At 42.6% G+C, this 12,628-nt stretch overlaps 1 protein-coding gene across 2 annotated transcripts in view; it reads left to right on the top strand.

Moving 5' to 3' along the window:
• The first annotated feature begins 616 nt into the window (after positions 1 to 616).
• Positions 617 to 12,628, top strand: part of KDR (kinase insert domain receptor) — a 50,655-nt gene continuing 38,643 nt past the window's right edge. The window contains exons 1-6 of one of the 2 annotated variants that reach the window (XM_027836310.1): positions 617 to 1,102; positions 5,157 to 5,250; positions 6,941 to 7,137; positions 11,265 to 11,395; positions 11,676 to 11,841; positions 12,254 to 12,393. In XM_027836310.1, the coding sequence (XP_027692111.1) occupies positions 1,039 to 1,102; positions 5,157 to 5,250; positions 6,941 to 7,137; positions 11,265 to 11,395; positions 11,676 to 11,841; positions 12,254 to 12,393 (792 nt within the window). In that variant the 5' untranslated portion in view covers positions 617 to 1,038. Of the gene's footprint in view, positions 1,103 to 5,156; positions 5,251 to 6,940; positions 7,138 to 11,264; positions 11,396 to 11,672; positions 11,842 to 12,253; positions 12,394 to 12,628 lie in introns of both variants that reach the window. The other variant, XM_027836308.1, reaches the window with a different exon arrangement.

The following is a 12,628-nucleotide window of genomic DNA, read 5'->3' as shown; positions in this document are numbered from 1 at the left end:
CTAATCCCTCTCCAGATTCCTCTTGGCTTCCCTAACCTCATAGGAACAGTAGTTACGACTCACACAGAGAAGATCGCCAGGGGGATCTGGGTGTTAATTCACAACTTGTGGAAACCTCTGAGACCATCTCACCCCTCCGCCTGTCACCTCAGTGTCTCCAAGCGGGAGAGGCAGCCACAGGAATCCCAAGGGACTCCAGAGCCAATGCCTTATACATTAAGAAAAAAAATAATGAAAACATTCAAAACCTGAAGGAATTTTAGATTGGCTAGTCCAACATCCTCATCTAAACTAAGAGGAGAAGGGCTTTGATAGGGGTCAGGCAGGTAATAACAGATTCTCTAACTCGTAAATCAGGGTTCTTTCTCCTGTGCCACTGCTTCATCCGTTGGTTAGTGCAACGGGGACCCCTTTTGGAGGCCAAAGCAAGGATCGGAGACTGGGGAATGTACTCTGTATTGAGCCTATTCGAAAGCACAGAGTTATCTGGGACCCATCTCCACTAGGTCCAGTAAAATCTCAGCCTGGGCTAGGTGAAGAGTAGCAAGGCGTGGACATGGGCGGGATGGGGCGGGTCTGGGGAATTGTAAAGGACAGCTCCGCCCCGAGTGCTCACAAGAGGAGCTGGTGGAGGGGCTGACCCAGCACAGAATCCCGGGCAGGCCCCCAGGAACGCAAAGCTGGGTCAGGCCGGTCCATTTCCTCTTCTGTACTTCTTCCATCATTCGTACCCTTTCGCGAGCTCAGAGTCCTTCCCTGAGCCAGAGCAAGCTTTCCAGGCGGTCAAGGAATCTTCACTCCGCTAAGTGAGCACTGCTTTCTCCTGGCGTCAGTGAGGGGCACCAGCCCGGGCACTGAAGCCGGAGGCATCTGCACCCGGCGCCTTCGCCCGCCCTCCCGTCCTGACTGGCAGCTCCTGGTACTGGAGGCGGGGGAGTGGCTCCCATCGCGCCAGTAACTGGGAAAGAAAGCCCCCAGGACAGGAGCCGGCGCTGGAGCATCTGGATGCTGGAGCCTGCAACCTGCGAGAGCTGAAGAATGGAAAGCGGTCCGATGCTTCTTGTCTTCTTGTGGCTCATTGTGAAGAGCCTGCGGGTCTCAGGTAAGGAGCCATGGGCACACGGGAGCCAGTCTTGAGGGAAAAGCCGGGGGCCAGGCCAGCGGATGGGGGCCGAGAAGGCGGGGGAAAACCCAAGTCAAAACCAATATTGCCTTTTGCTGTCGCAGAACCAGGGAGCTAAGGTTTCATCCGGTCAAAGCCGGGTGAACCCACAGGTTATACTGGAGGCCGGAATGGATTATGAGGTGGCAGGGGAACGCGCAGCCGGCCAACCAGCCTAGAGCTGGAAGGGGCCTTCGGGCTCACCATGTAACAATAACAACTGGCATTTATTTAGCGCTTCAAAGTTTTCAAAGCACTGTATATACATTTTTCTCCTTTGAGTCTCACAACATCTCTGTGAGGCAAATGCTGCAGGTAGCATTATGACTATTTTACAAACGAGGAAACGGAAACTCAGAGAGATTACCTGACTCGGCCACGGTCACACTGCTAGTTAGTGTTAGAACAGGAATTCGAACTCAGGTCTTCCCGACTCCAAGTGCAGAACTCATAGATGCCATGCTTTCTCCAATCTACTCCAAACAAGCCCGGTAGTTTACATATAATGAAACTAAAGCCCAGAAAAGGGAAGTCATTTGCCCTGGGACGCACAGCTAGTAGCGGATCTGGGATGCTTCTCTGACTCCCAGTTCACTGCTTCAATCAGGTACTTAGAGACACCTAAAACCAAAGGCGAGGGAGGTGGGGAGTGGGGTGGGTGGACAGGTATGTCTCGAGACTCAGGTTCCGGACTGTGGCATAGCCACAATGTGCAATCGGGGGAAACTTTCCAAAAGAGCCAGAGTGGCCGCTGGGCCTCGGAAAGCCGCACAGAAATCGAGGTGAAGAGCCCCTGCCTCCCAACTCCACCCCCTCACGCCCCTGACGTTTGGGGAAGGAGGATCTTTTCTCGTGGCCGCCGTAGAGTCTTTGCTGCAGGAGGGAACCCTGGTCCTCTGTTGGAGGCGTGGGGAGGCTGCGGGAGAAGCTTGGGCAACCTCCTTGGGCCGGGGCATCTTCAGCTGCCCTCTCCTTCTACGGGGACTTTGCACTTGCAAAGCAGTTATCGCTTTGTCAAAGCGTCCCCTCTCTGAGATTTAAATCCCTTTGTTTGAAGTGTAAGCCCGAAAATCGGCCCCACAGGAATAGCCACCTTCCGTGCCAGTTGCCCTTTCTTGGCTCTGAAACCGCATTTTCCGCGAGATTAAGATTACATAGAAACTCTATGCATTAACTTCCTTTGGGGACTCTCACAGACACACACGCTGGGAATGTTGTTTTCCCTGAAGCCACACTTTATCGATTTCTAGAAAATAAAAAGGTTCTTCAGTGTTTACATTGAGGCAAAGGGATCCAGAGAGCTGAAGCAATTATCTGCATAATTCCTGCTACTGGGGAGCTGGGGAGGGGGAGAGAATTATTTTTGTCTTTCAAAGAAAAGATTCCTCTCCCTCAATTATCCAGATTGTCTACATTGATTGCATTTACCTTATAATTATTGGGCTCTCCAAGCCTGAGAACTAGGTCAAATGGCTCTGTCTGTTGCTAAGGCACCCTCCCCCCCACCCCTCCCCCCAGCCCCTTATACTTAGCGTCCAGGTCTAGGGTCCAGAAAATGTGGGGGCTATTTGGATTCCAGAAAGAAGTGCCTTTCTTTCAAACTCAGAGGAAAGAACTTAGCTTTTCACGAAGGGGCCCCGCTCAGCGATGGGAGCAACCTTGCTCTGCGAACAGTAGGGAGGGAGCTTTTGGGGAGGGTTTGATTTCTAGTGGCATTGGTTCATAATTGCTGCCTTCAAGTTCCTCACACAGAAGCACTGTTGTCTCTCCTCCTGAGTTCGAGCAGGGACGGGTAACAGAAGGATTAATTAATTAACATTGGTTATAAGCTTTGAAAATAGAAGCAGCTTTCTGAGTAATGGTATAAGCATTTCTTTTTCTAGAATTTGTCTTGAAAATGTAAATCTATAACCAACGATCCCCAAAATGACTGCTGACTGTAACAGAAACAAGAATTTACACTAATTAAATTATGTTAATAAGTTAAATTTCTATATTGTATTGGTCCGCAATGAAGTTGTTTAATGAAAAAACTAATCTAGATTCAACTGCCATTTTTTTCTTGGATGAATTACTTTTGAGTTGTATTTGTCTCTTTTTTTTTTCAACACTACCTAGGTGATTTCTACATGGGCAATAGTTTGCATGAATAACTTTGGTTAACTGAGTTTATCTTTGGTCTTTTTTTTTTGGTGTCCCTTCCCTCCACTTTCATCACATTACCCCAAAGTGTGCATCTATAGAATTGATTATTTTTCATATCAAACTATTCATTTCCAAATGCCAGCTTGTATTTCTCAACCTAATGGAGTTTTTAAAAAAATGTTTTATGGATTTTTTTTTCATTATTGTCCCTTCCCAATATCTTTATACTACAGAACCCTCCATAGGAAAGAAAAATAACTAGGTAAAACAAAGGGGTATATCCACAGTGTATGTAACACTCCACACCTCTCTGGGAGGATCCAGCTTAGTATTTTTTAAATCAACTTTAGGGATGCTGTATTAACCTTAATTTATTTTTTCTACTATCCCTAGGAAAAGCAAACTTCTAAATAATTTTTAAGGTTTTACTTTGGTTTTGGAAAGCATTATTTCATTACACACTTGGTGAGAGGCAATTATTCCTTTCTAATGAAAACTTTTGTAATACCAAGTTGATAATGGATGTTAACATTATTGCTAAGTCAATACCAAGACCACATGCATTCTGGGACCTATTGACAAAGTTCAAGTTCCTATTTTTTAACTACACTATTGTTCTAGGGGAAGGCTGTAGAGAGTTGAGGCTTTATCCAAAGATCCAGACAAGAATATACCTTACCTCCAAAGGGAAAAGGAGGAGCTTGGGGAGATTTTAGGAGAAAGGTTTTCTTTCCGCCCCCACAATTATTCACATTGACTATGCCTTTGGGATGGGATGGGATAAGACATAGAATAAATACCTCTCCTTTCTGCTTCACTTTTCTTTTGTTGCCACATGGTTATGTCAATAAGTATCCATTTTTTCAAGTTATTCATTGGGGGGGATCATCTCAATGGGCAGATACAATATTGATCATTTCCAGTAAATTTATGCTCTGTTACACTGGTTAAGACAGTAGTGTTTTGGTACTCTGTCATTGCTTGTCAGATGAATTTCCAAATTGCACAGATGAAATTCTGGATTGTACATGAGTGCATCTTATAATGGATGTAGGATTTGATTCTTCTTCTGCAGAATGGGATATAGTGGACAAACTTTCCCATGGAGTTGTCTTGGTTTCCAACTATGGGCAATCTTTTCTTATTATCAATCTGTGACCAGAACTATGAGTCATTGGCTCTGCATTCATCAGTTGGAACTCTTGCCCTGTATCTCTAGAGAGCTACTCTGTACATTATTTGATATTGTGCTGAGTTTCCCCCTGAACTCATCTTCCCAGCCCCCTTCCACTTCCTCCTCAAGGATAGCTACCTTGAGCCATTTTTTCAGCCTAGTTAAGAGAGGAAATATTTTTTAAATGGCATAAAGGAAAATGAGGAAGGCTTACAGATTCTCCAGGTTGTATAAAGGAACTCTGCTCATAACAGCACAAAATACATTCTGAGCAAGATTCATTAATCAGCAGTTTAGGCAAATGTGTGTATCCTACATTGTATAAGAAATGTGGTCCAGGACTTTCCCAGGGGAGTGAGCTCATCAAATGAAGGTTCATTTTATTTCAATGTCCCATATCCTTTTGTAAGACCTTGAAGTTGGCAAGGCAGGAAAACAGGAACTCCACCCTCGCTCCATGAATCCCTGAGCTGCTCTCCTAGTTTATGACCATCTGCCCATTCTTCCTGTTATGACAAAGCTTGTGAACTTTTACTAGAAATGGTGAAAAGTAACATTTCAGTTTTGATACAATAAATTGCTAAAGGGCTAGTCAGTCCAAAAGCAAGAAGTTTGCTTTGTTTTGGGGATCCTTTTCCTTTTGGGATTGCTCTGACTACATTCATCTCTCTCTAGGTTTGCCCACTGTTTCACCTGATGCCCCAGTTCTCAGCCCACAAAAAGATATACTTACTGTAACGGCAAATTCGAGTCTTCAAATTACTTGCAGGTAAGGAGTTCGTTTTAAAAAACAGTCCTCTGGACTTCATGAATATATTGTTGCTAATTTGTTTGTAAATGAGGTACTGAGATCCCTTCCTAAGTAGAGTCGTGGTAGGTGAAAATGGACCTAGACTATCTGTACACTGACTCTTTTTGCCATGAACAGCCTAAGATGTGGATCTGCTTAGTTAGACACTTTAGGGCTAGATCTCTGAATGCTCAGATGGAGATGGAGAAGTCTAGGACCAAGCTCTTGGGCTAAGTGACCCTATAAATGGTTCCTGAAATATTGTGAGTTTTCCTAAACACCTAGAAGCTCATATTCCTCTTTCCCTCTCAAAGAACTTCACACCTTGATAAAATTCTGATTGTGGGAGTGAAAATTTAACATTTGTATATTACTATTCTTGTGCAAACACTCTGCATAGATAAAGGACTGGCTTTGACCATTTTAGAATTCCTATCCCTGCTTCTGCTGTGTGTAACCACACTGTTGATTTAGCTAATTGGGTAAACAAACTTCTCCATGGGCAGAAGAGGCACGTAAGGCCATTCTTCAGCAGAAAAGAGAGAAGAGCTTGGGTGTTTATCTCTGAAAAGCCCCCAGCACATATCAATACAAGTGTACTTTTTAGGGAAGCAGAGAATGGTGGAAGAATTTTGTATGATTTCAAGAGGGGCTAGAAATCTACAAAAAGACTGATTAAGCTCTTTTTGAAATGACTCTCATTTCACTGAATAGCAAGCAATTGCTAGATCTAGAGGAGCCATATGAGTAAATCCAACCTAAAATCATTTGAACCAGATGCATTCCTATAGTAAAGCCTCTAGGATACCTATATGTAAATCCTTATTAAGTATAAGTCTCGGTCAGGCAGTGTTCTCCATACTTTTAGACTCCCACTGGAGCTCATGGGAGTCCATATTCCCTCCAGTGATAAAGATCTATGAGAGACAGTCTATGGTTCAACAATCTTCCTCTAGCCCTCCCTTCCTGGATAGACCAGGACACACCTTTCTCCAGTACCTATTTCGGAAAAGGATTCTTGAAAACCTCACCCATTAAACTCTATGTAAAAGGCCAGATTTATTTGGGCAACATAGTTGTATGGGGAAGGGGGGAGGAATAGAGGATAGGGACTGGATTTATGATTTCATTGGTGTAGGGAGCTTTCAGTGAAGAATTTCCTTTATTAGTAAAGGTTAACACTTCTCTGCAACTTACAGTTTCAGTCCTAAGAGATTAAATGGTTTGCTCAGGATCACACAGTCACCGTGTGTCAGAGGCAAGACTCGAAGCCAGGTCTTCCTGGCTCCGAAGCCGCTCTGCCTTGATGCCTTCATGTCAATCTAATTTTAATCCAAACATAAACTTGGACCTTTATTAGAACAGACAGATACAGGGGACATGCCAACTTCCTCTTTGAATCTCACGCAGGTAGGCAACTTACTTTGTTGAGTGAGTGAATGAATGAATGAATGAATGAAACCAGAGTTGTCTGAGGGAACTTCTGAATCGGTTCCTGTGGCATTCTCTTGGGTGAGAATTTGACCTGTTGTCTTGGGAAGAAGGCCTTGAAGCAATGATGACTTTATGACCCATACAATATTCAGGCACAAATCCTTTGTCTCCAGATAGCTGACAGCTTTGTGGTACAGAATTCCATAGTCTAACCTAGAACCATTTATTTTCTCAGAGGCCAGAGAGACTTGGATTGGCAATGGCCCAACAATCAGGGCAGTTCCGATAATAGAGTAATGGTGACTGATTGCTGGGACGGTCCCTTTTGTAAGACACTCACAATTACAAAAGTGATAGGAAATGACACTGGAGCCTACAAGTGCCTGCACCGAGACAACGATGTGAGCTCAAGCATTTATGTCTATGTTCAAGGTGAGTGGTTATAATGGACTTCCCATATGATTTCCCAGCCTCAGAACAAAAGAGGAACCAAAGAGCGAAGCAGGACAAAAGGCTTCCTCTAAATGCTATCTGCAGACCAGAAGCTACAGAATTCCTCTCATGCCAAGTTGTTTAGAGACTGCAGGTCTCATTCATTTGTTTTGGAGTCTGGTCTGTCGTGCTCTTTTCCTTAGCTACATTGGTTCTTCTCTCTTATTCAAAGGCAGTGGGGATTCCATCTTTATGATGCTCCATGATGACATTCCCACCTTCCCCAAGAGCATTCATGGCTGTGTATCCCAATGGAAATCTTATGCATAGGAAGATTTTGGGATGAAGTTAAGGGAGAAAGTATAACTGTTGGAGTATGAGAACTCTGAAATGGGAGCATTCTCTGTGTGTGTGTGTGTCTGTGTGTGTTTCACTTGTATTTTATGAAAAAAATTTTAATGATCTTATTTTTGCTTGTACAATAAATGGTCCTTTGGCTTAAAGGTATATTCAATGGTACCACGCCATATGGACTTTAGTATTTGTAATATCAGAGATAATGAATGAATTGACAGATCTCGCTTTCTAGGATTTATAACTTGAAATGGTATTATAGGTTTACAGCTGAATGGAACCTCAGGTGTTATCTAATTCAACTTCTTCATTTTATATATGAGGCTCAGAGAGGTGGGTCTTATGTAAGGTTATATACCAGTAATAAATAGAAGGGATGGCATTTGAACCCAGGCCTTTAAATCCAAATCCAATGCTTTTTCCAATGTACCATGCCTCCATGAACTATCCGGGTCAAGGATTTCTGTTATTGAGACCTGGGGTGGTCCTGATATCCCTGTTGCGGGCGTGCACACACACACACACACATAGCATCTAAGTGTTTTGTAATCCCCTGCTGGTTTTAGTTATGCCACAAAGACCTCATCAGTGAACTGATTTAAATTAAATTTGAGGCACAGTGACGAGTGTTTTGCTTGGGTATACTGAGATTTCAGTGTTCCCTGAAGATGACTGGGTAAGATTTCCCCTTTCAAAGAAGCATTTCATTTGCAGAGAAAGACTCCAATCAGCTCTTCAAATCTTAAATGCATGTTCCATTTGCATTTCAATTGTACAACATTCTCCTTTCTTTGAAGTAATGGGAACTACATCAAAATAACATATACCACCATTGGATTGCACAAGACTCAAGAATGTTCATTACATTTGCCAGGTGCAGACATAAGTCATGTATAGAATGCTTCTGCTAAGACCTCTAAGGCTCCCTGTACCATAGCCCCCTCTCCCTGCATATCTCCCCAGCCCTCCTTTCTTTTTCTCCTCAGTTAAAAGACCATTCTCCAATTCACTGTATTAGGTAAACTTCAGGAGGGGGATGCCTCAGTTCTTTGTGAATCTCTGGCTTCTTTTGATCTGGCAGGCTGAAGAGATCAGCCTATCTCTGGAGACTACAAGGATTTCCTGCTCTCAGCCTGGCTGGAAATGTTACAAGGAGAACCTCTCCTATAATATTTTGATATTTCCTTCTCTTAAGTCAGGAAGTACAGAGACATGTGACAATTTATTTCACAAAGTAACAGTAAATATTTTGTTTGGGGAGGATGGGTGGTTGTTTGGGTCCTTTTTGTTTATTTCCTTTTGGGGGAGACAATGAAATAGAAGCCACTTGCCAGAGAATCTTTTAATGGCATCCAAGAGTTAATTCAGCTTCCAAGGGCACGTCCTTTAAGGGTAAGGAAGTCACGCCATATTTTCATAGCATGCAGATGGAAGGTAGGATGTCATACCAAGAATGTCAGTGCACTGTGTATTTGGAACTTTCCATGTCTTTTGTGGATTACTTCAAATGTCATGTCCTGTCCAAGGTTACGAATGAGCCACAATGTTCTAGAAGTTGAGCTGTCCAAACCTGGGGTCATGAGGATTTACAATGGAAAAAGGGTTGTCAGGATGTTCCCCCTGGACAGCTCTCCAATCTCTTGTTCTGGGCCTCACTTGTCTCCCCACCTTTGCTTCCTTAGTCTTCTGACCCAATTCCCTTACCCAGTGGGTAGAGTTAGGAAGTGTGACCCTGGCCCTATCAGGTCTTGCTATGACATGTGTCTAGTCAAGAAGTAAAAGTCAGACCTCCTGCTTTTCTGTCCTCTGCAGCTGCAGAGGAAACAGAGCCTCTCCTATTTGAAAGGATGGGGGTAGGGCTGGGGAAGAGATAGTTGTCTTTCCTCTCATCCATGTTTTAACTGTTTCTTCATCAGTCTGGCTTAGAATTCATAATGCATCAGGTTTGGGAGGCAAACCTATTCATCAGCTTGCCACTGAAATCTGCTGGCTGGCTTTGTCTGTCCTCCAGTCTAAGCCATCCCTGTCTAAAAGGATGAGGGTGCTTTTCTACCCATTTTGTACATTTTGTGTAACATTGAACGACCATAAGAATCTTTCTCTTCTTTGCTAAAGTTTTGAAGGATTTTCTTTCCTTTTCTATTGTGCATACTCCAAGTTCTTTGTTCACAGCACTACTCACATGAATGGAAAGTTTTCTGGGTGCCTGTCATCCATGGTATAGAAGCTGCCTTAAGTTTGGATGGAATGCTTCAGCCCTAGTTATTAATTTAACATGAAGTAGACAGCTAGCCTTCATAATCTTAAAATTATGCAACTTTAGGACATTCTCCTGTATTACTCCTTAAACTTTAATTTGAGATTTATTTCCTCATATATTTTAGGTTCATTGATTGATATTTGCAAAAGGATTCATTACTGTTGTTTATACATAGTGAGGTGAAGAGAGCTAGCTCAAAAGTTTCCTTTTGGTAGAGTTAAAAACATGGTATAGAAAATCCTGTGGACATTGATTCACTCTTTTATTACAAAGCCATTTAGTGATCAGTTGGAAGGGATGGAAAGGGAAGGAAAAGGAAGGGAAGGAAGGGAAAGAAGGGAAGGGAAGGGAAGGGAAAGGGAGAGAAAAAAAGGAAGGGAAAAGGAGAGGTGAAGATTGCTTCTATGACTGATAGCAGTGTGGTACAGCTCTGGAGTCAGCATCTCTTTTCATGTCATTCAGCCTTGCTGGGCTTCATTTTCCTCATCTGTGAAAGGAAGGAATTGGATTGGATGCCCTCTGATGTCCTTTCCAGCTCTGGGTCAGTGATCCTCTGCTCTTTCAGAGGTTGTGCTCTCCTGTCGCAGAGGTTGAGATGCTTGTTTTGACAAACACTGTCATCCTGATTCTTTATCCCTCCCTTCACCTCCAAACCTCCTTCTGCCCCTCTAAATGATACTTTCCAGTAACCTTTGGGAACAAGCCTCTACGTTGAAATCAAAACTGAGGATTGAGCAACATGGGGATGCATTTGGATAATATGAACTCTCCTAGACAACATAGCTGGTTTTTAAGACCTGAATGGCGGATGTAGTTATCCTGTATGTTAGTAATCAGAGGAAGGCGTGGTAATTAACCAATGTCCTAGGTAACCCCTTTAATTCAGATAATCAATCAACACATTTATTAAGTTCTTCCACTGGGTGCTAGGCATATGAACATATAAAGGAAATTATTCTTGCTCTTAAGGAGCTCATTCTAAGGGGTAAGGAACTATATGTTCCTTTATCAGTATATAGAGAATAAATACAAAATAAATACAGGGTAATTTTGTGAGGGAGGGGATCAGCAATTCTGGTTTCAAATTTTAGGCAAGATTTTCAAAGTGAAAGTTTGTTGTCAAGTTTTTTTCTGTCTTCACTGTGCAATTCAGATCAAGTTGGGGGGGGGTGGATGGGGAGAGAACAGGCAAGGCTTCATGTAGAGGGTGGAAATCAGATGAAATTCAATACCTTCATTGCCAGAATTCATGGAAGGAGGGATAGCCTTACTCTGGTGCCACAGACACTCTTGAAAATGTAAACCCAGATAGGCATGATGCTGATTTCAGCAACTTCCAAATAAGAAGAGGAATATTTGTCAGCTGGGGAAAAAAAAACTGTTAAGAAGTGATAAGAGGGATGGCAATGAAAGTGGAGTGTTTTATTTCATAGTATCATGCCAAACTAATTCTATCATGATGTACTCCAAGTGACACTCACTAACTCACTAATGGAATGAAATATTCCTTTAGATTACAGATCTCCATTTATTTCATCAGTAAGTGACCAACATGGTGTTGTATACATCACAGAAAACAAAAACAAAACCGTTGTAATCCCATGCCTCAGTTCCATCTCAAACCTCAATGTGTCACTTTACGCGGTAAGTCCAATTTCCTTCTTTTGTCTGTGGTGCTTTGTATGGTTTGTTAAGACTCTCACTGTTTATAAAAGGCAGAGATATTCCACATAGAGTGTTTCAAGCTCACGAGGGACATGTCTAGTAAGAGATTTAAAAGCCAGTTTTGGAAGGATTAGGATAGACAATTTGTGGTTTTAAAAATAGGAAACAAAATAAGAGGGACTTAAGTAAAATGCATTCAGGCTAAATTTGTACAGTTTTCTCTTTGAGATGCCATTGACCATTAATGTTTCCCCAGAAGTATCCAGAAAAGAGGTTTGTTCCTGATGGTGAAAAAATTTTCTGGGATAGCAAGAAAGGCTTCACTCTTCCCAGCTACATGATAAGTTATGCAGGCATGGTCTTCTGTGAGGCAAAAATCAATGATGAAAGCTACCAGTCTCTTATGTACATCGTTGTGGTCGTTGGTAAGATGACAATTATTTTTCTTATTATTCTCACCTAATAATGATCACCAGATCATATTCAGAACTGGAGGAATCCTTATAGGTCACCTAATTCCATCCTCTCATTTTACAGATGGGAAAACTAAAACCCAGAGAGGTCAAGTCATTTGGACAAGGTCACACAGCCCAAGAGCCTGTAATGCAGGGGGATAGTGGGTCTTATAGCATTAGTTTTCCATAGGCAAGTCTATGAGCCCGATTCTGTCTCTCAGGTTCCTGGGAGGACTTAGAACCTGGAGAAATCCTTCAGGGACAAAGCATCCCAAGAAATTTATAAAGCAAGTGTGTTACTGCATCATTGGGAAAAACCATATACCCAAGTTTCAGATTTTTTTTTCTCTTACTTTCTGTTTTTCCAATTTACTTCCTACAGGGTACAGGATTTATGAGTTGGCTCTGAATCCCCCTCACAGCATGGAATTGGCTGTTGGAGAAAAGCTTGTTCTGAATTGTACAGCAAGGACAGAACTCAATGTGGGGATTCACTTTCATTGGGAATATCCTTCTTTTAAGGTAATGCACACAAAGCAAACCAGACCTCCACATACCTTGATAAGAATCCTTGGGAGGGACTCACCCTGGTGAGATGTGACAGCTTCTGGCCAGATCAGCTCTCAGAATATCTTCAAGTTTTAAAGGGACCACAGAGTATAAAGCACCCAATGTGGGGGAGGAAGAGAGTGAAGGGAAGTGGACAGAAATTGTCTTTTCCCTTCTGTTAAAATGAATATTATTTTTTTTTCTTACT

The sequence above is a fragment of the Vombatus ursinus genome, unplaced genomic scaffold, assembly GCF_900497805.2.
Source record: "Vombatus ursinus unplaced genomic scaffold, bare-nosed wombat genome assembly UNPS02014818.1, whole genome shotgun sequence".
In the NCBI taxonomy this organism is placed as follows: domain Eukaryota; kingdom Metazoa; phylum Chordata; class Mammalia; order Diprotodontia; family Vombatidae; genus Vombatus; species Vombatus ursinus.
The sequence above is the reverse complement of the archived record's forward strand: the minus strand, read 5'-3'. Positions and strand labels throughout refer to the sequence as shown.